General features: G+C 44.7%; 1 protein-coding gene across 1 annotated transcript in view; it reads left to right on the forward strand.

The window, feature by feature from the left end:
* Positions 1 to 21,783, forward strand: part of GSR (glutathione-disulfide reductase) — a 56,616-nt gene extending 34,833 nt beyond the window's left edge. Inside the window, exons 8-13 of the mRNA XM_064368833.1 lie at positions 3,608 to 3,694; positions 7,888 to 8,046; positions 11,781 to 11,892; positions 14,207 to 14,338; positions 15,428 to 15,561; positions 19,252 to 21,783. Coding sequence (XP_064224903.1) covers positions 3,608 to 3,694; positions 7,888 to 8,046; positions 11,781 to 11,892; positions 14,207 to 14,338; positions 15,428 to 15,561; positions 19,252 to 19,401 — 774 coding nt within the window. The 3' untranslated portion in view covers positions 19,402 to 21,783. The remainder of the gene's footprint in view (positions 1 to 3,607; positions 3,695 to 7,887; positions 8,047 to 11,780; positions 11,893 to 14,206; positions 14,339 to 15,427; positions 15,562 to 19,251) is intronic.
* The last annotated feature ends 2,277 nt before the right edge of the window (positions 21,784 to 24,060 follow it).

The raw sequence follows: 24,060 nt of genomic DNA on the forward strand, positions 1-24,060 counted from the left end.
TGGAGACCAGCCTGGCCAACATGGTGAAGCCCCATCTCTACTAAAAATACAAAAATTATCCAGGTGTGGTGGTGGGCGCCTGTATTTTCAGCTACTCAGGCGGTGAGGCAGGAGAGGCTGAGGCACAAGGATTGCTTGAACCCAGGAGGCAGAGGTTGCAGTGAGCCAGCATCACACCACTGCACTCCAGCCTGGGCAACAGAGCAAGACTCTGTCTCAAAAAAAAAAAAAAAAAAAAAAAAAATCTCATAGCATTTTAAGAAGTAGGCCAGGCACAGTGGCTCATTCCTGTAGTCCTAGCACTTTGGGAGGCTGAGGTGGGCAGATCACAAGGTTAGGAGTTGGAGACCAGCCTGGCCAACATGGCGAAGCCCCATCTCTACTAAAAATACAAAAATTACCCAGGCAAGGTGGCGGGCGCCTGTATTTTCAGCTACTCAGTAGGATGAGGCAGGAGAATCGCTTGACCCCTGGGAGTCGGAGGTTGCAGTGAGCTGAGATTGCACCACTGCACTCCAGCCTGGGTGACAGAGCGAGACTCCATCTCAAAAAAAAAAAAAAAAAAACTGTACAAATTTGTGTTGGGCCACATTCATACACTCAAAGTCATCCTGGTCCGCAAATGGGCTGCGGGCTGCAGGTTGAACAAACTTGCATTAAAGGGAATCTTGTAGATCATGCACTTGAACTTCTTTTTTTTTTTTTTAAAGGGACAGAGTCTTTTTATGTCACCCAGGCTGGAGTACAGAAGTGGGGTGATGATAGCTCACTGCTGCCCCCTGAGCTCATCGGATTTTCCTGCCCCAACTTCCTGAGTAGCTGAGGCTACAGATGTGGGCTACCATGCCCTCTTTTTTTTTTGAGACAGAGTTTCACTTTTGTCACCCAGGCTGGAGTACAGTGGCACAATCTTAGCTCACTGCAACCTCCGCCTCCTTGGTTCAAGCGATTCTCCTGTCTTTGCCTCCTGAGTAGCTGGGACTACAGGCGTGCACCACCATACCCAGCTGATGTTTGTATTTTTAGCAGAGATGAGGTTTCACCATGTTGGCCGGGATGCTCTCGATCTCTTGACTTCATGATCTGCCCGCCTTGGCCTCCTAAAGTGCTGGGATTACAGGTGTGAGCCACTATGCCTGGGCTTTTTTTTTTTTTTTTGAGGCAGGTTCTCTCACTCTGTTGCACAGGCTTGAGTGCAGAAGTGCATCATGGCTCATTGCAGCCTCAATCTGCTCGGCTCAAGTTATCTTCCCACCCCAGCCTCCCAAATAGCTAGGACTACAGGAGCATGCCACCACACCCAGTGAGGTTTCACCATGTTGCCCAGGCTGGTCTCAAACTCCGGAGCTCAAGTGATCTGCCCACCTTGGTTTCCCAAAGTGCTTGGGATTACAGGTGTGCACCACCTGACTGATTTTTATATAGTTTTAGAGATGAGGTCTCACTATTTTGCCCAGGCTGGTCTTGAACTCCTGGCCTCAAGCTATGCTTCTGCCTCAGCCTCCCAAGTGGCAGGGAGAAGTTCAATACCAATCTTGATAACATAGTGAGACTTCATCTCTACTACAAAGAAATTTAAAAATAGGCCGGGCGAGGTGGCTCACACTGGTAATCACAGCATTTTGGTAGGCCGAGACCAGTGGATCACAAGGTCAGGAGTTCGAGACCAGCCTGGCCAATATAGTGAAACCCCGTCTCTACTAAAAACACAAAAATTAGCTGGGTGTGGTGGCATGCACCTGTAGTCCCAGCTACTCGGGAGGCTGAGGCAGAAGAATCACTTGAACCCAGGAGTCCGAGTTTGCAGTGAGCCAAGATTGTGCCACAGCACTGCAGCCTGGGTGACAGAGAGAGACTCTGTCTCACAAACAAAAAATTTAAAAATAACCAGGCGTAGTGTTACATGCCTGTAGTTCCAGCTACTTGGGAGGGTGAGGTGGGAGAATCATTTGAATCCAGGAGGTCAAGGCTGCAGTGAGCAAAGATTGTGCCACTGCACTCTAGCCTGAGCAGCTGACTGTCTCTAACAAATATGTGACTTAGGCAAGACATGTAATGCCTTTGGGGCCTAGTTCTGCAGGGACAGAATTGATCAGATCCCTGACTACCAAGATGCTTTGATTCTAATTCTTATGTGAACAAATGGAGGGAGACCGGGGATTCTGAGAATCCTAGGCAGTATGTATTTCAAGAAACTTTCTCTGTGGCTTTAAAACTGATTATCTAATTAGCTCCAGGAGATTTATGTCCTGAATAATATTTTTTCATAGGTATTATTTTGGTAGAATATATCAAGCAAATTAGAAAGATGGGGAAATGCAGAGGAGTCAGTAGCTTGAATTTATATGTAAATAAGTAAATAAACTGTGGCAGTCTGTCAATAGAGGGGATAATTCCTGCATCTGTAAAATTGGTCACTTTGCAGAGAGCCACATCTGCTTGGGCTTCCTGCCATCTCCCATCCCAAATACACCAAGTTTATTCTCCCTCTTTTTCCTGTCCCAGTGTTAACTCCATTTTAGTGCTACTCTGTGGCCAGGTATGGTAGCTCACGCCTATAATCCCAACACTTTGGGAGGCTGAGGTGGGTGGATCACCTGAGGTCAGGAGTTTGAGACCAGCCTGGCCAATGTGGCGAAACCCTGTCTCTACTAAAAATACAAAAATTAGCCAGGGATGGTGGTGGGTACCTGTAATCCTAGCTACTTAGAAGGCTGAGGCAGGAGAATTGCTTGAACCTGGGAGGTAGAGGTTGCAGTGTGCTGAGATGGCACTACTGCGCTTTAGCCTGGGTGGCAGAGTGAGACTCCATCTCAAAAAAAAAAAAAAAAAGAGGCGAGGCTTGGGGGCTCACAGCTGTAATCCTGGCACTTTGGGAGGCCAAGACAGGCGGATCACGGGGTTTCACCATGTTGGCTAGATCGAGACCATCCTGGCTAACATGGTGAAACCCCTTCTCTCTAAATAATACAAAAAATTAGCTGGGCATGGTGGTATGAGCCTGTAGTCTTAGCTACTCAGGAGGCTGAGGCAGGGGAATCATTTGAACCCAGGAGGTGGAGGTTGCAGTGAGCTGAGATCATGCCACTGCACTCCAGCCTGGCAACAGAGCAAGACTCCATCTTAAAAAAAAAAAAAAACAAAACTACTCTGTGACTCACACATGACCTCCCAGCTGAACTCCACATGTAGATGGTCACAGATACATCTCCAGTGCCAAGCTACTGAGATTTATGGCTAGACAAGATTTTGCTTGTAAACCTTCCCTTCAATCATATCAGAGAGAAAGCAGACCCTGAGACATGAAAAGTGGAAAGAGAATTTCTGTTCCCTGGAGTTAAAGGAAAAAAGAAGCACGCTTTGGGAGGAGATGACAATGGACAATGACTGTTCATTTAAATGTAGGACAGGAGTTGGTGAAGTCGTATTGCAGACGGTGGTGATGTAAGAAAACTGGGAATTTATTGAAACTCCATTCCCAATATGGCCACAGATAAAGAGGAAATAATTGGAGGAGTGTTAATGCTGAAGTTTCCTTCCCAAGTTTGTAGTGTGTCTTCACGCAAGTTTTCTTTCTCCCATTACCCTTCCCTATGTTGATACACAGGTACTTAGGAGTTTTGATTCAATGATCAGCACCAACTGCACGGAAGAGCTGGAGAACGCTGGCGTGGAGGTGCTGAAGTTCTCCCAGGTACAGTGCCAGGCACGCACATGGCCCACAGTTAGTCACACTTTCTACCTGTGGCTTCGCCCAGTTAGTTTAAAACACAAATACTGTGTCTACCCCAGTCCATAAATTCCACCTCTAGAGTACTCCCGATCATTTCCTTCCTCCTGAGAAGCTGTGTTTTGGCCAGGTGTGGGGGCTCACGCTTGTAATCCCAGCACTTTGGTAGGCCGAGGCAGGCGGATCACTTGAATTCAGCAGTTCTAGACCAGCCTGGCCAGTATGGCAAAACCCTGTCTCTACTAGAAATACAAAATTTAGTCAGGCATGTGGTAGTGGGCTGCTGTAATCCCAGCTACTCAGGAGGCTGAGGCAAGAGAATCACTTGAAGCCACGAGGCGGAGGTTGCAGTGAGCCGAGATCGTGCCACAGCACTCCAGCCTGGGCTACGGAGCCAGACTCCATTTCAATAAAAAAAAAAAGAAAGAAGGAAACCTGGCAGTTGAATTTAGATGAACTTTGATTTTTTTTTTCCTTTGTCACCCAGGCTGGAGTGCAGTGGTTCCATCTCAGCCCACTGCAACCTCGAATTCCTGAGCTCAAGCAGTCCTTTCACCCTTGCCTCCGCCAAGTAGCTGGGACTATAGGAACTGCAACAGTTTTTTTGGATTTTTTGTAGAGATAGAGTTTTGCCATGTTTGCCAATCTGGTGTTGAACTCCTGAGCTGAAGTGATCCACCCACCTTGGCCTCCCAAAGTGTTAGGATTACAGGTATGAGCCACAGCACCTGGCTCCTGATTTTTTTAATTTGGATTTTAAAACTTTGATTTTTGTGCTCACATGCCTTATTACACATCCTTTTTTTTAAGATTTATATTTATTTTCGGGAAATGTTATGGAATCTAATTTTTATCTTTCTTTTTTTTGTTTATTTATTATTTTTTTTGAGATAGTCTTGCTCTGCTGCCCAGGCTGGAGTGCAGTGATGCCATCTTGCCTCACTGCAACCTCCGCCTCCCAGGTTCAAGGGATTCTCCTGCCTCAGCCTCCTGAGTAGCTGGGATTACAGGCATATCCCACCATGCCTGACTAATTTTTGTATGTTTAGTGAGATGGAGTTTTGCCATGTTGGCCAGGCTGGTCTTGAACTCCTGACCTCAAGTGATCCACACACCTCAGCCTCCCAAGGTGTTGGGATTACAGGTGTGAGCCACTGTGCTTGGCCTATCTTTTTTTTTTTTTTTTTTTTTTTTTAGATAGGGTCTTGCTCTGTCGCCCAGGCTGGATGGAATGCAGTGGCACAGTCACAGCTCATTGCAACCTCCATCTCCCAGGTTCAGGCGATTCTTCTGCCTCAGCTGGTATTACAGGCACCTGCCACCATGCCCAGCTAATTTTTATATTTTTTTTTAGTAAAGATGGAGTTTTGCCATGTTGGCCAGCTGGTCTTGAACTCCTGACCTCAAGTGATCTGCCCACCTCAGCCTCCCAAAGTGCTGGGGTTACAGGAATGAGCCTCCAAGCCTGGCCTCTCTTTTATTTATTTATTTTTTTTGAGACAGAGTTTCACTCTTGTTGCTCAGCCTCCTGAGCTGGAGTACATGGCGCAATCTCTGCTCACTTCAACCTCCACCTCCTGGGTTAAAGTGATTCTCCTGCCTCAGCCTCCCAAGTAGCTGGGATTACAGGCATGTGCCATCATGCCTGGCTAATTTTCTATTTTTAATAGAGATGGGATTTCTCCATGTTGCTCAGGCTGGTTTTGAACTCTAGACCTCAGGTGATCCGCCTGCCTTGGCCTCCCAAAGTGTTGGGATTACAGGTGTGAGTCCCCACGTCCGGCGTTTCTTTCATTTTTAAATTTATGTTTCTTGACACACGGTCTCGGTGTGCTGCCCAGGCTGGAGTACAGTTGCACAATCATCGCTCACTGCCGTCTCCAACTCCTGGGCTCAAGCGATCCTCCCACCTCAGCTTCCTGAGCAGCTGGGACTAGGGGTGCACGCCACCATGCCTGGCTAATTAAAAAAAACAGTTGTAGAGATAGAGTCTCACTATGTTGCCCAGGCTGTTCTCAAACTCCTGAGCTCAAGTGATTCTCTAGCCTCGGCCTCCCAAAGTGTTGGGATTACAGGTGTGAACCACCATGTCCAGCCTAGAATCTAATTTTAAAACATACCGTTTGAGTTTCGTAGATAGAATTACAAGTACTTTATTCCTCAAGCAATCACTTGAATTTTAGCAGAATTTTCCTAGAGAATTAGCCTTGTAAACATGATCTTTCCCCTCCCCCACACAGCCTCACCTTTTCAGCATAGACCACATCAAATAAAATTGTGAATATAAAAATGCTGGACTGGGGATAGAGGCTACCATCATAACCACCTTAGGACCTTCAGTAATATATTTTCTCCACTCTCCCAACCCAAGTCTTACCTCCATTCTGATTAAGAATATACAGGGAGGCTAGGCACAGTGGCTGATGCCTGTAATCCCAGCACTTCCAAGGCCAAGGCAGGAGGATCAGTTGAGGCCATGAATTAGGGATCAGCCTGGGCAACAGAGCAAGACTCCATCTCTATGAAAAATTTAAAAATTAGCGAGGTGAGGTAGCACATGCTTGTTGTCACAGCTACCAGGGAGGCTGAAGCCAGAGGAGAGCTTGAGCCCAGGAGGCTGATCTCAGCACTGCATTCCAGACTGGGCAACAGAGCAAGACCCTATCTCTTAAAGAAAAAAGAAAAAAATATATACATACACACACACACCCCGCCCCAGGGAGAGGCACTAATTGTGCATTTTGGAAAAGTTTCCTAGTGATCTCACCACTGCACTCTAGCCTGGGCAACAGAGCAAGACCCTATCTCTTAAAGAAAAAAGAAAATACACACACACACATGGAGAAGCATTAATTGTGCAGTTTGGAAAAGTTTCTTAGTGATGCTGCCGCGGCCGACTTTCAAAGCATTATGCTGGCCGGGTGCAGTGGCTCACATCTGTGATCCCAGCACTTTGGGAGGCCAAGGTGGGCAGATCATGAGGTCAGGAGTTCAAGACCAGCCTGGCCAACATGGTGAAACCCCATCTTTACTAAAAATACAAAAATTAGCCAGGTGGGGTGGCACACGCCTGTAATCCCAGCTACTCAGGAGGCTGAGGCAGGAGAATCGCTTGAAACCAGAAGGGGAAGGTGACTGCTGAGATCGTGGCACTGCACTCCAACCTGGGTGATACAGCTAGACTCCATCCCAATAATAAAAAAGGCATTATGCTTAGGTTTATGACTTAAAATGTTATTACCGTTTTCCAGAAGTACACTTTAAAATACTTTGTTTTTTTGTTTGTTTTTTGAGACAGAGTCTTGCTCTGTCACCTAGGCTGTAGTGCAGTAGCAAGATCTTGGCTCACTGCAACCTCTGCCTCCTGGGTTCAAGCGATTCTTCTGCCTCAGCCTCCTGAGTAGCCAGGATTACAGGCGCCCGCCACCACACCCTGCTAATTTTTGTATTTTTAGTAGAGACAGGGTTTCACCATATTGGTCAGGCTGGTCTTGAACTCCTGACCTCATGATCTGCTTGCCTCAGCCTCCCAAAGTGCTGGGATTATAGGTGTGAGCCACTGCGCCTGACCAAAGATACTTTGTTTTTAAACTGAAGCATTACATTGGTGTCATGAGCTGACATTCCCAGCCACTGACTGGAAGATTTGGGTCAACCCAGAGAACAGGCTTGGCTTAAGGGAGTTCTAATGTTGGTGGCCTTTGGGTAAAAGTATATGTCTATGTTTGTATGTAGGATTCAGAGGGAGTTTTCTTTAATGTTAAAAATTCTAGTTTCCAGCTGGGCGTGGTGGCTCACGCTTGTAATCCCAGCACTTTGGGAGGCCAAGGCAGGTGGATCACTTGAGGCCAGGAGTTCAAGACCAGCCTGGCCAACATGGCGAAACCTTGTCTCTACTAAAAATACAAAAAAAATTAACTGGGTGTGGTGACAGGCACCTGTAATCCCAACTACTCGGGAGGCTGAGGCAGGAGAATCGCTTGAACCCGAGAGGCGGAGGTTGCAGTGATCAGAGATTGAGCCATTTCACTCCAGCCTGGGTGACAAAAGCAAAACTCCGTCTCAAAAAAAAATTCTAGTTTCCTCTGTATTTGCTTTCCTTCTTCCTCTGCTCTCCCTCGGCCAACACACATGTAATAAATTTTATTTGCCAATAGGTCAAGGAGGTTAAGAAGACTTCGTCAGGCGTGGAAGTCAGCCTGGTTACTGCAGTTCCTGGTAGGCTACCTGTCATGACCACGATTTCGGATGTTGACTGCCTGCTCTGGGCCATTGGGCGGGACCCAAATTCCAAGGGCCTGAGTTTAAACAAACTGGTAAGCTGGCTTGGTCTGCCCGAGTCTTATGGTTTTATTCTCCCCCTACACACCCGAAACTTGGGTGGATTCTGTTGGATTCTTGCCTCTTGGTTCCATGTATCCAGTTTGTGATAAAATTTCATTACTATGTCCTTTGAAATTAAAAAAAAAAAAAAGTTTTCTTTCTTTATCCGTTCTTTTCTAGTCTTTTTGTTTTTTGTTTTTGTTTTTGTTTTTGAGACAAGGTCTTGCTCTGTCACCCGAGTGTTGTGATCATAGCTCACCTCACTCTCAACTCCCTGGGCTCAAGTGGTCCTCCCACCTCAGCCTCTGGGTAGGTGGGACTACATGTGTGCCACAACACCCAGCTAATTTTTTTATTTTATTTTTGTGCAGACGAGGTTTCACCATGTTGCCCGCCCAGGCTGATCTCCTCGGCTCAAGTGATCCGCCCATCTCAGCCTCCCAAAGTGCTGGGACTGTAGGCATGTGCCACCATGCCTTGCCTTTTTCTTCTCTGTTTTCTTTTTTTTTTTTGAGACAGGGTCTTGCTTTGTCACCCAGGCTAGTGTACAGTTGTGTGATCATAGCTCACTGCAGCCTTGAACTCCTGGGATCAACTGATCCTTCTGCCTTAGCATCCCGAGTAGCTGGAGCTATAGGAGTGTGCCACCACTCCTGGCTAATTTTTAAGTTTTTTGTAGAGATGGAGTCTCACTATGTTTCCCAGGCTGGTCTTGAACTCCAGGCCTCAAGTGATCCTTCCACCTCGTCCTCCAAGAGTGCTGGGATTATAAATGTGAGCCTCCATGCCCAGCCAGCCTGCCACCTCTAACCTGGTTTCCTACTGGCCTCCCTCTCACGGACTTCGTTTTCACCATGTGAATGTCTCTTTCAGGTCCTACGCTGATCTCTTAGCATCTGTAGTAGGTAATCCAGATTGCTGGGTGGGTAATTGTCCTGTACATTGTACCCAGGGATGGGAACAGATGGTGAAGCTGTTTCTCTTGGCTCTACCTGTACTGTCTATATACATGGACAGTTGACATTCTTACTTGTTCTTTTAAATGTTGAAGTAAAATCTAGTGAAAGCTTGGGGTGTGGTTCCCAGAGTTTGACCCTAATTTGAACCTTAGTTCTACGACATAACAATTGCATGGCTTTGAGCAAGCAGCTTAATTTCTCTGCTCCAAGTGCTTCATATTCACAGTGGGAATGAAAATAGTTCCTACTTTACTGGGTTATAGAGAAGAGTAAATGAAAAAGTGCATGCAAAGTAATTTATAACTGAGACCCTAGCTTACATTATGAACACACTCAATGTTCACCTGCTGTTGATAATGATGATGATTTTTCTGATATGCTACACTACTCTGAGTAATAATAGAATATTTTATGTTTGAGGTGTACATATTTATTTCGTTTTTTTTTTTCTTTTTTGAGACAGAGTCTTGCTGTGTTACCCAGGCTGGAGTACAGTGTCGCAATCTTGGCTCCCTACAACCTCTGCCTCCCAGGTTCTAGCGATTCTCTTACCTCAGCCTCCCGAGTAGCTGGGATTACAGGCATGCACCACCACACCCGGCTAATTTTTGTATTTTTTTAGTAGAGACAGGGTTTCGCCATATTGGCCAGGCTGGTCTTGAACTCCTGACCTCAGGTGATCTCACCTTGGCCTCCCAAAGTACTGGGACTACAGGTGTGAGTCACTGCCCTGAGCCTGAGATGTATATCTTTCATAGAGCCTCTTGAGCAGTGCATACCATTTTGATTTATGTTCTAATACTAATTTCTCTTGTAATGTGGATTCTTCTTTCATTTCTGTAAAAGGTCATTTTTCCTCATGTTAACGTATAAAATATTCAGGGAGATGTTTTGATTGTTTGTAATCTTGTTCAATGACATTTAGTAAAATTAGTTGCCTATTTTTATATTAACAAAACTAGTTTACCAGGTATGATGGCTCACGCCTGTAATCCCAGCACTTTGGGAGGCCAAAGCACGCGGATCACCTGAGGTCAGGAGTTCGAGACCAGCCTGGCCAACATGGTGAAATGCTGTCTCTACTAAAGCACAAAAATTAGCCAGGTGTGGTGGCACATGCCTATCATTCCAGCTACTCGGGAGGCTGAGGTAGGAGAATCGCTTGCACCCAGGAGGTGGAGGTTGCAGCGAGCCGAGATCAAGCCATTGCACTTCAGCCTGGGTGACACAAACAAAACTCTGTCTTCAAAAAAATAAAAATAAAAATAAAGCAGCTTTTCACCTTTCAAGAGATAGTTTGCCCTTGTACAAATATAAGCACTGGTAGGTCCAGTTTTCAACTATATTTGCTAACTTTTTTTTTCCTTTTGAGACAGGGTATTGCTCTGTCACCCAGGTTAGAGTGCAGTGGTGCCATCATGGCTCTCTGTGGCCTCACAGCATCAAACTCCTGGGCTCAAGTGATCCTTCTACCTTAGTCTCCCAAGTAGCAGAGGGACGCTGACTAATTTTAAAAAAATTTTTGGTAGAGACAAGGTCTCGCTGTATTGCCCAGGCTGATCTTGAACTCCTGGGCTCAAATGATCCTCCCACCTTGGCTCTCCAAAGTGCCTGGATTACAGGCATGAGCCGCTGTACCCAGCCTATATTTGCTGAAGTTTTGCTGAAGAATGAGGCAAATAAAAAAAAAAAGCTTCAATCTCATTTGATGTTAAGATATATTTTTATAATGCAAATTGAGTGATTATTATATTCTAGGTCTTGTCAACATGTTGCTAATCTAATTTAATCTTGGCAACAACTGGCAAGGTATGAGGAAGCTGGGAGCACAGAGATACTAGATAATTTACTAGGCTGTAAACTCTATGGCATAGGGAGAATGTCTGTCTTACCATTGTATTCTCAGTGATGAAGTTAAAGTCATTTGTAATAGAAGCTCAAATATTTGTTGATAAACAGGTGGGGTTATATAAGGTCTAGTAACTGATAAGTTACAGAGCTGGGATTTGAATTTTGGTCTGTCTATACCAAAGGTTTTACTTTTTTTTTTTTTTTTTTTTTTTTGAGATGGAGTCTCACTCTGTCACCCAGGCTGGAGTGCAGTGGGGCCATCTTGGCCCACTGCATAGGTAGCCATAGAGCTTAAGAGTACAACCGGCCAGGCGCGGTGGCTTACGCCTGTAAATCCCAGCACTTTTGGAGGCCAAGGTGGGTGGATCACCTGAGGTCAGGAGTTTGAGACCAGCTTGGCCAACATGGTGAAACCCCGTCTCTACTGAAAATACAAAAATTAGCCAGGTGTGGTTGTTCGTGCCTGTAGTCCCTCAGCTACTTGGGAAGCTGAGGCAGGAGAATCACTTGAACCTGGGAGGCAGAGGTTGTGGTGAGCCGAGATCGTGCCATTGCACTCCAGCCTGGGTAATAAGAGTGAAACTTTGTCTTGAAAAAAAAAAAAAAAAGGAAATTCTAATATTTAAATTTTTAATAGAGGCAAAGTCTCACTATGTTGCCCAAGCTGATCTCAAACTCCTGGGCTCAAGGTATCCTCCCACCTCACCCTCTCAAATGCAGGGATTATGGCTGTGAGCCCACTGTACCCAGCTTGAAACTTGCCAGCTTTAAATGCCATGTTGCAGCTGAGTCTCATGGTTTTTTGGAAATTCTGGCTACAGTGCCCATGTGAAATGAGGGAGGGAGATCCAGAGGTTTGATCTACCTTTTTTAGTAGGTGGACCAAGTATTTACATGGTGTCTCTTTGTCATTTCAGGGGATTCAAACTGATGACAAGGGTCATATCATAGTAGATGAATTCCAGAATACCAACGTAAAAGGCATCTATGCAGTTGGGGATGTATGCGGAAAAGCTCTTCTTACTCCAGGTAAGTTCTGTTTCCTTCTTGGTGAGGGAGGGTGTCTGTGTTACATGATCCATCTAGCTCTTCACCATCAAATCTGCTTAAGCAAAGCTGAAAGGATGAGTGTTTTTATGTTGTCAAAATGGTACAATTTATTGAAATAGATACTGGTTAGATATAATGGTACAATTTATTGAAATAGATACTGAAATAGATACCTGACATTTTCTGAATAAAAAACTTAAAATGCTTAGCAGACCCTGAAATTTTCATGCAGACATGATAAAAAACTTAAACTGACCAGATATGGTCAGTTGCACTTTTCAGAGCTCTAAGTTAGGAGCAGATTTGTGCTTGGTGGCAGTGGAAGGAAGTGGCATTTGGAAGAAGAAATTTAGATCGGCATTCTTTTTTGTTTTTTTTTGAGACAGGGTCTGACTGTTACCCAGGCTGGAGTGCAGTGGCACCATCACGGGCTCACTGCAGTTTCAACCTTCCGGGGCTCAAGTGATCCTCCCACCTCAGACTCTCAAGTAGCTGAGACCACAGGTGTACTTTTCATAGAGACAGGGTTTTGCCATGTTGTTTTAGGCTCAAGCAGTCTGCCTGCCTCAGCCTCCCAGGATGTTAGGCTTACAGGCATGAACTGCCACGCCCATTCTTGTATGACTGTTTGGTGTTGATGCAGCCAAGACTGATTTCCTTCTCTCCCTCAGCCCATACCTTACCTGCTTCCTAAGCACCATTTCAAGCTCTATCCCATCTCTATCCATTAATGATGTCATTAGATCTGCTTTTAGTCTGCACCCTTATGGAACCTCATCAGCAATTCTAACATGTCCCAGTGCCTTATATCAAGATGGAAACCTACCCCAGTCACAAACCCAAATCCTTTTAGCTCCTTTAGAAAGTTCTTGCTCTGGGCAGGGTGCAGTGGCTCCCAGCACTTTGGGAGGCCAAGGTGGGAGGATCGCTTGAGCCTAGTAGTTTGAGACCAGTCTGGGCAACATAGTGAGACATTGTCTCTATGAAAAAAAGAGCAGTGGCTGACACCTGTAATCCCAGCACTTTGGGAGTGCAGTGGCACAATCTCAGCTCACTGCAACCTTCATTTCCCAAGTTGAAGTGATTGTCCTGCCTCAGCCTCCCGAGTAGCTGGGACTATAGGCACACACTACCACGCCTGGCTAATTTTTGTATTTCGAATAGAGATGGGGTTTCATCATGTTGGCCAGGCTGGTTTTGAATTCCTAACCTTGGCCCTGCAAAGTGCTGGGATTACAGGTGTGAGCCACCGCACCGGGCCAAGAATAAACTTTTAAGTAAAAAAGCAATTACTGTTAAATAAGGTTATAAAATCGATCTAAAGATGCTCAATTCACACCTGTAATCGCAACACTCTGGGAGGCCGAGGCGGGCGGATCACTTGAGGTCAGGAGTTTGAGACCAGTCTGACCAACATGGTGAAGCCCCATCTCTACTAACAATACAAAAATTAGCCAGGTGTCACCACACCAGGTGCACACCTGTAATCCCAGCTACTCAGGAGGCTAAGGCAGGAGAATTGCTTGAACCTGGGAGGCCAAGGTTGCCGTGAGCCGAGATCATGCCATTGCACTCCAGCCTGGGCGACAGAGCGAGACTCTGTCTCAAAAAAACAAATGCTCAATATTAATATACTTTGTTCCATAAATATTGTATTAAGAAGCTAATATCTTCATTAAGTAGATTAACTGCCAGGTAAGTGAGAACTTGTGAATGTGTCTTTGGGAGTGGGACCAGACAGGCTAAGCATCCCTTATCTGAAATGCTTGAGACCAGAAGTGTTTTTAATTTCAGATTTTGGAATATTTGCATATACATAATGAGATATTTTGTAGATTCGACCCAAGTTAAAACATGGAATTCATTTGTTTTACATACACCTTATACACATAAGTATAAAGTAATAAAGTATAAAGCCTAAAAGTAATTTTATATGATATTTTAAATAATTGTGTGCATGAGACATAGTTTTGTCTGTATTTTGACTGGTGGAATTTTCCACTTGTGGCATCATGGTGCTCAAACATTTTGGATTTTGGATTTTGAATTTCTGGATTAGGGATACTCAACCTGTAATAGAATGTGTAGAATTCTCATAAGCCAGTCATTTTGAGTTGTTTGCTGAAGGATGGTATGTCCTCATTATATTTAACTATCTAGATAGTGTAATGACCAACGGCATGAAACTGTCAGAACTAGGGCATTAAGCTAGATGCATAAATGGCTAGTGGAACAATTCTGCTATGTTAAAATAGACAGTAAGATAAACACTGATTTTAAAGTATCTCCATAGTTGCAATAGCTGCTGGCCGAAAACTTGCCCATCGACTTTTTGAAAACAAGGAAGATTCCAAATTAGATTACAGCAACATCCCAACTGTGGTCTTCAGTCACCCGCCTATTGGGACAGTGGGACTCACGGAAGGTAGGTCTTTAAAACCAAAGGCCATTTGTGGTTTCCTTCCTCTTCCCCCAACCCCCAACTTTAAATTAGGTCTCTGTCAGCTGATGAAATCTATCTCAGCCCTGACTTATATTGCTTTTTGGCTACTCTCTTATCACACTTCCAGTTTTCTCCCGTACTTCAGAGTACAGTATCTTTCCTTCACACCACCCTATCTCTTTGAACTTTTTTTAATCTTTTTTATTTGAACTAATTTTAAATTTAAAGAAAAGCTGGCTGGGCACAGTGGCTCACGCCTGCAATCCCAGCACTTTGGGAGGCCAAGGCGGGTGGATCACAAGGTCAAGAGATCGAGACCATCCTGGCCAACATGGTGAAAAACCGTCTCTACTAAAAAAAATGCAAAAATTAGCTGGGCGTGATGGCATGTGCCTGTAGTCCCAGCTACTTGGGAGGCTGAGGCAGAATTGCTTGAACCCAGGAGGCGGAGGTTGCAGTGAGCCGAGATCGCGCCACTGCACTCCAGCCTGGCACCTGGCGACAGAGCAAAACTGTCTCAAAAAAAAAAAAGAATAAAGAATAAAAAAGCTATACAAATAGTACAAAGCATTCCTCTTCTCTAACCTTAATATTTTTGCTCTTTCATTTTTCACTCTATACGTACACACACATACACACACATATAGCTTTCCTAAGAACTGGCCCTTACATAAACAGAGTATCATTTTCTTTGTTTCTTTTTTTTTTTTTGAGACAAGATGTCACAACTCTGTCACCCAGGCTGGAGTGCAGTGGCGCGATCTTGGCTCACTGCAACCTCTGCCTTCTGGGCTCAAGCGATTCACCTGCCTCAGCCTCCCAAAGTGCTGAGATTACAGGCATGAGCCACTGTGACCGGCCTTTCTTTTCATCTAGAGGCAAAATTCCTCAGCTCTTCTTTTATCTTATATGACATTGACTTTTGTTTTGTAGAATGCCTCTTATTTTGGCATGATTTGATATTTCCTCGTGGTTTGATTCAGATTATGTATGTCTGGTCCTCTCCCTCTTTAATAGTTCATTCTAATTGTTTAGTTTTCTGATAGATGCTTCTTTTAATTTGCATTATAGATGAGGCCATTCATAAATATGGAAAAGAAAATGTGAAGATCTATTCAACCAGCTTTACCCCGATGTATCACGCAGTTACCAAAAGGAAAACAAAATGTGTAATGAAAATGGTCTGTGCTAACGAGGAAGAAAAGGTAAGGAAAAATCCAGCAAACTAAATAGTGCTTTGCAAAGTGGACAGGGAGGGCAGTTTTTGCAGGGGTAGAAAGGAGGGAGACCAAGAAGTTAAGCCTTCTAATTCAACTGGACAGGCCCACTTTGATCTGTCCTACATGTATTTTGGGGTTCTTCATAATATTTCATCTAGAAGGAGGTTCTACTTATTTTAAAAAGTGAGGAGGCTGGGCGCGGTGGCTCACACCTGTAATCCCAGGACGTTGGGAGGCCGAGGCAGGCAGATCACCTGAGGTCAGGAGTTCGAGACCAGCCTGACCAACATGGTGAAACCCTGACTCTACTAAAACTAGAAAAATTAGCTTGGTGTGGTGGTGGGCGCCTGTAATCCCAGCTACTTGGGAGGCTGAGGCAGGGGAATTGCTTGAACCTGGGAGGCAGAGGTTGCAGTGAGCTGAGGTTGTGCCACTGTACTCCAGCCTGGGTGACAAAGCAAGACTCCATCTCAAAAAAAAAGGAAAAAGACCCGGCGTAGTGGCTAGCACCTGTAATCCTAGCACTTTGGGAGGCCAAGGCAGATGGATTGCCTGAGCTCAGGAGTTCAAGAGTAGCCCGGGCAACATGTGAAACCCTGTCTCTACTAAAAATATAAAAATTAGCCAGACGTGGTGGTGCCATGAACGTTCCTTAGTGGCCTACGATTTCTGGATATTGAATCATGAAGGCTCCTACTTAGATATTTCTTCATACCAGTTATCATTCATTCAGTTGATAAACATTACTTGACAATCTTCTGAAGACTAAGAACTGCAATATGGAGTGAAATCATCTGAAGGTCTGGCCATCACCAGAGACTCTATATAAGTTCAATTAAGATCACAATATCAGCCAGACACCATGCCTCATGCCTTTAATCCCAGCACTTTGGGAGGCTGAGGTGGGTGGATCGCTTGAGCCAGGAGTTCAAGACCAGCTTGTGCATCATGGTGACACCCCATCCCTATAAAAAATAGAAAAGTTAGCTGGGCATGGTGGCGGGTACCAGTAATCCCAGCTACTCAGAAGGTTGAGGCAGGAGAATCACTTGAACCGGGAGGCGGAGGTTGCAGTGAGCCAAGATTGCTCCACTGCACTCCATCTCTAAAAAAAACAAAAAGTTAGCCAGGCGTGGTGAAGCATACCTATAGTTCCAGCTACTCAGGAGGCTGAGGTGGGAGGATGGTTTGAGCCTGGAAGGCGGAAGTTACAGTGAAACAAGATGGCACCACTGCACCCCAGTCTGGGTGACAAAGCCAGACCCTATCTCAAAAAAATAAAATAAATTTAAAAAAAGATCACAGTACCTAAAAATCTGGCTGTGTTTAAATACATTTACAATACTTGATTTTTTTTTTTGTTTTAAATTGAGGTACACTTTCACAAAAATTGCTGCAGAAAACACATAGCAAAATCTATCTTAACCATTTTTACGTATACAGTTTGGTAGCATTAAATATATTTTTAATTTGCTTTTTATTCTTACTTATTTTATTTATTTATTTAGAATAATAAGGTTTCACTGTTGCCCAGGCTGGAGTGTAATGGTGCGATCTCGGCTCACTGCTGTGTTGACCTCCCAGGTTCAAGTGATCCACCTCAGCCTCCCAAGTAACTGGGACCATAGGCACAAGCCACCACACCCAGATAACATTTTATTTTTTGTAGAAATGGGTTCTCCCTACGTTGCCCAGGCTGGTCTTGAACTCCCAGACTCAAGCAATCCTTGTAGCTCAGCCTCCCAAAGTACTGGGATTACAGATGTGAGCCACTGCACCCAGCCTAATTTGTTTTTAAACAAATTACTTTTGTGGCTAAATTTTATATTTTGTAATCTTGCTTTCCAATGGAATATTTTACCCTAAAAGTATTTGCTGAAGGTAAGCATTAATAGCTCTTAATATCTTGAACCCTCACTGGAGAATGTGATTTGAAACAAGTGCCCCTTCATGATCATTCATGCAGCTAACCAGCCTGTGTGGACTGAGCACCTTTTAAACCAGCTTTGTGCTCAGCCAGGGGATGAAGTGGGGAGCAGAAATAAGAAGGGTCCCCTTTATCCAAAAATGAAAATCTGCTGGGAAAGATGGACAGTAATTATCTAGTACCACCCAAAAATATAACATTTAAATATAACATATAAAATATAATGGAATCATGAAGAGGAAGTATTAGTACTGAGAGGTCATGTGATGGAGAATTTAACTTGGTCAGAGAGATACAACTATGGAGCTGTCTGAATAATGTATGGGCTTTAATTCTGAAAAGAAGGAGGGAAAGGCTGGTTACAGTGGCTTACTCCTGTAATCCTAGCACTTTGGAAGGCCAAAGTGGGCGGATCATTTGAGGTCAGGAGTTCGAGACCAGCCTGGCCATTTGGTGAAACCCCATCTCTAATAAAAGTAAACAAATTAGCCAGGCGTGGTGGCAGGCGCCTGTAATCCCAGCTACTCAGGAGGTTGAGATAGGAGAATCACTTGAACCTAAGAGGCAGAGGTTGCAGTGAGTTGAGATCACGCCACTGCATTTCAGCCTGGGTGACAGAGCAAGACTCAGTCTCAAAAAAAAAGGAAGGAAGGATAGATTGTCTAGACAGAGGGACATGCTATGTGTGAGAGACAGTATGGTGGGTCCTCAGGACATATGGAAAACCTGCCAGGCACAGTGAGAGCTGGATGCGATGGGCTAGAGGGGAAGTGGAGGCAGGGCTGTGCAGGACCGTGTAGGTGTTATATCATGTTAGGATTAGTAATGTTAAGTTTTTTAGGGTTTGTTTGGTTTGGGTTTTTTTGGAGATGGGAGTCTCACCGTGTCACCCAGGCTGGCGTGCAGTGGCATGCTCACAGCTCACTGAAGCCTTGACCTCCCAGGCACAAGTATTTCTTTCCTACCTCAGCCTCCATAGTAGTTGGGACTACAGCCTGGCTAATGTTTTTTTTCTTTTCCTCTGGGCTGGAATGCAGTGGCATGATCTCGGCTCACTGCAACCTCCACCTCCCAGGCTCTAGTGATTCTCATGCCTCAGCCTCCCCTGAGCAGCTGGGATTACAGGCCATCACTCCCGGCTAATTTCTGTATTTTTAGTAGAGATGGGGTTTCGCCATGTTGGCCAGGCTGATCTCAAAACTCCTGACTTCAACGGATCCCCCCACCTCGGACTCTCAAACTACTGAGATTACAGGTGTGAGCCACCACACCTGGCCTAATTTTTGTTTTTTGTAGAGACGGGATTTCGCCATGTTACCCAGTCTGGTCTCAACCTACTGGGCTCAAGTGATTATCCTGGCTTGGCCTTCGAAAGTGCTGGGATTACAGGCATAAGCCACCATGCCCAGCCATTTTTAGGCATTTTTTAAACGTCATCTGTCTCACGGTTGTATACCTAATAAAAAATTTCACTTTGAAAGTATTTCTCTTCACCTGAGGTCAGGAGTTCGAGACTAGCCTGGCCAACATAGTGAAACCCCATCTCTGCTAAAAATACAAAATTAGCTAGGCGTGGTGGTGCATGCCTGTAATCCCAGCTACTAGGGAGGCTGAGGCAGGAGAATCACTTGAACCCAGGAAGTGGAGGTGACAGTGAGCCAAGATCATGCCATTGCATTCCAGCCTGGGTGACAAGAGCAAAACTCCGTCTCAAAAGAAAAGAGAAAATGTTTTTCTTTTTTTCCCAGGTGGTTGGGATCCATATGCAGGGACTTGGGTGTGATGAAATGCTGCAGGGTTTTGCTGTTGCAGTGAAGATGGGAGCAACGAAGGCAGACTTTGACAACACAGTCGCCATTCACCCTACCTCTTCAGAAGAGCTGGTCACACTTCGTTGAGAACCCGGAGACTCGTCTGGCTGGCAGTGGGACCTATAGATCTTCTGAAACAAAACAAATAATCACATTGACTTACTGTTTCAGTTTTGTGTATTTCTGTATTTTAATCAGGATCTTCTAATAGTGGAAATTTTTAGTACGTAATAGAACTTATTTATGGAATAAGAAATTTGTAGTGTTATCCAGGATTGATTGGCACTTGATCACATCTTACAATAATTTTTTCAAGTTATTTTTATTAACAGCTCTCTACTAGTATTTTTTTTTTCTGTTTTAGCCTCATCCCAAATATAAAACTATGTGAAGTACAATTAAGTTATTGTACTTGAATGAATAGAGCTTGCTAATTTTTTTTTTTTCAGATGGAGTTTTGCTCTTATTGCCCAGGCTGGAGTGCAATGGCACAATCTCGGTTCACTGCTATCTCCGCCTCCCAGGCTCAAGCGATTCCCCTCTCTCAGTTTCCCAAATAGTTGGGATTATAGGCATGCGCCACCACGCCAGACTAATTTTGTATTTTTAGTACAGACAGGGTTTCTCCATGTTGGTCAGGCTGGTCTGCAACTTCTGACCTCAGATGATCCACCGCCTCGGCCTCCCAAAGTTTTGGGATTACAGGTGTGAGCCACCGTGCCCAGCCTGCTAATTTTTATAGAAGTTGATGGCAACTCTTCATATGTTAACAGTGCCAGTACATAGAACCTTTATATGTTTTTTGAAGCCAGTACTGTGCTCTTCATATAACGAAGCTGCTTCAAGGATGTGACCTTTTTTCTAAAAGCATTTAATGCAAGAGGCTAGCCTGCCTTATTTTTTTATTTTTATTTTTATTTTTATTTTTTTGAGACGGAGTTTCACTCTTGTTACCCAGGCTGGAGTGCAATGGCGCGATCTCGGCTCACCGCAACCTCTGCCTCCTGGGTTCAGGCAATTCTCCTGCCTCAGCCTCCTGAGTAGCTGGGATTACAGGCATGCGCCACCATGCCCAGCTAATTTTTTGTATTTTTAGTAGAGACGGGGTTTCACCATGTTGACCAGGATGGTCTCGATCTCTTGACCTGGTGATCCACCCGCCTTGGCCTCCCAAAGTGCTGGGATTACAGGAGTGAGCCACCACACCCGGCCACTTTTTTTTTTTTTTTTTTGAGATGATGTCTTGCTCTGTCGCCCAGGCTGGAGTGCAGTACTGCGATCTCGGCTCACTGCAACCTCTGCCTCCCAGGTTCAAGCAGTTCTCTGCCTCAGCCTCCCGAGGAGCTGGGATTACAGGTACCCGCCACCACACCCGGCTACTTTTTTTATTTTTAATGGAGTCAGGGTTTCACCATCTTGGCCAGGCTGGTCTTGAACTCCTGACCTCATGATCCACCCACCTTGGCCTCTCAAAGTGCTGAGATTACAGGCATGAGCCACTGCGCCTGGCCTTCTTTTTTCTTTTTTTTTTTTAATGATGAAAAATGGTTTGTGGCCAGGCATGGTGGCTTACACCTGTAATCCTAGCACTTTGTGGGGCTGAGGCAGGAGGATCACTTGAACCCATGAGTTTGAGAACAGCATGTACAACATAGCAAGACCACATCTCTACAGAAAGTAAAAAAAAATTCCCAAGCGTGGTGGTGTACACCTGTAGTCCCGGCTACTTGGGAGGCTGAGGTGAGAGGATTGCTTGAGCTTGGGTGAGGCGAGGCTGCAGTGAGTCCTGATCATGCCACTGCCCTCAATCTTGAACAACAGAGCAAGATCCTGTCTCAAAAAAAAATCTGTATTATTTTTATGAGATGAAGTGCATCAAACTTGGGAAAGATTTGAAGAGGCTGGGAAACTTCTGGAAAGATTCGCCTTGAAAAAAGATAAGAGAGACATTTATAAGTGATTCCTGCTTTCCGAAGGAGGTGGATTCAAATACTTAAAAAGTCCCTTCCTCTGCTAAGAGTTTATAGCACAATGAATAATTTCAAAATTTGTATGTGTTCTTGTCATTTTATTTTTTTCTGAAAACCTCCAAAAATTTGAAAATAAAATTACAGACTTTTCTTCTTATAAAATTTGTTACTGTGAGATTTAATTGGTACAAGGAAATTGGTTTATTTTCTAAGGATATTTCACATTGGAGAGTCAGTTGCCAGTATTTATGGGAGTGAAAAGAGAGTTATTTTATAAAAATAAAGATCAAAGGTATAGAAAGAACATTTAGCAGATTAATGGTTGGGTTGGAAGAACAGCCTGAAAATCATTTAGGTCTTTAGTGTTTTATTTCTATTAGCTTTTACCGGCTAGTTAAATTTTTCCATGATTTTCATTAGTCATCCAGTGCTGCTGAATTCTTTCATTAAGTTTTTACTGACTGTCTTTTTGGTTAGTTGTGGCCAGTTTTACTGCATTGACTTCTTTGGTTTTTGAGACAGAGCCTCACTCTGTTTCCCAGGCTGGGGTGCAGTGGCACGATCTTGGCTCACTGCAACCTCTGCCTCCTGTGTTGAAACGATTCTCTTGCCTCAGCCTCCTGAGTAGCTGGGATTACAAGCATGGACTGTCGTGCCCAGCTGATATTTGTACTTTTAGTAGAGATGGGGTTTCACCATGTTGGCCAGGCTGGTCTTGAACTCCTGGCCTTAGGTAATCCACTCTCAGCCTCCCAAAGTGCAGGGATTACAGGCGTGAGCCACCACACCCGGCCTGCGCCGACTTCTTAAGTCGGCCCAATGTCAATGAAAGAAAAATACTGTATTAGCAAGGAAGTGATATGTATTTGTGGTGGGGCAAGAAAATAGGATCTCCAGACTTGGGCATGGATGAATAGCCACTTCTCGCCTCTTCCCCTGGCTGAAAAGACTGTAGGCCAAGTTCTAGGCTCCATTCTGCTGGTGGGTTCCTCACTCTGCACAGGCCCCAACCTTGAGATGTGCCTCTGTCAGGGAAAGGGGAGCCCCTAGTAGTCACATCTATTTTAACATCACGTGTTCTCGATCTCATATTTATCCTCTGTGCTGCCCTTGTGCTGGTTCCATAGTAAACCAACAAGGAAGTACAGTACTCTTATCTGAGTTCCTGTCTGCATTCTTATCAGTCCTTGAACTGGCCCAACCCTTGAGGTGTTGTGGCTTAACAGCCTCCATTACTGAAAGCACCAAGGAATATAAAGATATACCAGGCAGCACGTTGTATAATATGGGACACATTGTAGGTGCACAGTAGATATTTATTGAAGGAAAGACATGATACTTGCTTTCAAGTAACCTTATAATCTAGAATGAAAGAACATTTCTATACAAATAAGGCAATTAAGCACAGGAATACCGTATGATTTATTGACTAAAATGGCACGCTTTCAAGAGTGAAAGGGGATGTTGTTGATAATTTACACAATTGGTACAGATTAGTGCTGTCTCAAATAGGAGTGTGCCACCCTCATTACATATTATTAGAGAGGTAAAAGGATACAAGTTCAGAGGACCAGAAGTGCACTGTTGCTGGGAAAAGTGAGGAAGGCTTCACAAAGGAGGTTAGGTAGGATTTGAAATGTGGGGGCAGCAGAGGAAAAGGCCAGAGCAGGTAGAAATTTAGTGAAGGAAGGATTGGATAAATTACTGTATTGCTGGCTGGGCATGGTGGCTCACACCTGTAATCCCAGCACTTTGGGTGGCTGAGGCAGGTGGCTCACCTGAGGTCAGGAGTTCAAGACCAGCATGATCAACATGGTGAAACCCCGTCTCTACTAAAATTACAAAAATTAACCAGGCATGGTGATGTGTGCCTATAATCCCAGCTACTCAGGAGGCCGAGGCATGAGAATTGTTCGAATCTGGGAGGCAGAGGATATAGGGAGCAGAGATGGCCCACTGCACTCCAGCCTGGGCTACAACAGTGAAGCTCTGTCTAAAAAAAAAACAAAAAAAAAATGCTGTATGACAAACACTTAAAATAGAAACCATCTTAAATCTCATGATTTGTGGGTTAGCAATTGGGTCTGGTCTCAGCTGGCTGGTTCTTCTGTTGGTGTTGGCAGGGGTCATTTGGTGATATTCAGCTGGCAGATGGGCTGGTCTAGAGTCCAAAAGAGTTATTTGTATGTCTGACACATAGGTAAGGATAAAGGAAGGCTGTTGCCTACACGTTGCCTCTTCCGTATGGCAAGAGTTGCCTCTTCAGCAGTGGACTTAAGTGGAAGCTTGGGGCTGTCAAAGTGTTCTGAGAATCCTGGGCAGATGCTATAAGCCTTATGACCTATTGGAAGTTCTAGGACATCACTTCTACATAATATTGGTTAATCAAGTCACTAAGGCCAGTTCAGATTCAGGAGGAAGTGAATTGAACTTCACCTCTAGGTAGAAAGGAGGGGTAAAGAATTTGCCCCTGTTGACTGGGCATGGTGGTTCACGCCTGTAATCCCAGCACTTTGGGAGGCCGAGGAGGGTGGATCACCTGAGGTCAGGAGTTTGCGACCAACCTGGCCAACATGGCAAAACCCCATTTCTACTGAAAATAGAAAAATTTAGGCATAGTGGCAGTCACCTGTAATCCCAGCTACTCCAGAGGCTGAGGCAGGAGTTGCTTGCTTGAACCCAGGAGGTGGAGGTTTCAGTGAGCGGAGATCATGCCACTGCACTCCAGCCTGGGGAACAGTGAGACTCGACCTCAAAAGAAAAGAAAATAGAATTT

The sequence above is a fragment of the Aotus nancymaae genome, unplaced genomic scaffold (assembly GCF_030222135.1).
Source record: "Aotus nancymaae isolate 86718 unplaced genomic scaffold, 86718_ANA_hifiasm-v0.15.2.pri h1tg000079l, whole genome shotgun sequence".
NCBI classification, from domain to species: domain Eukaryota; kingdom Metazoa; phylum Chordata; class Mammalia; order Primates; family Aotidae; genus Aotus; species Aotus nancymaae.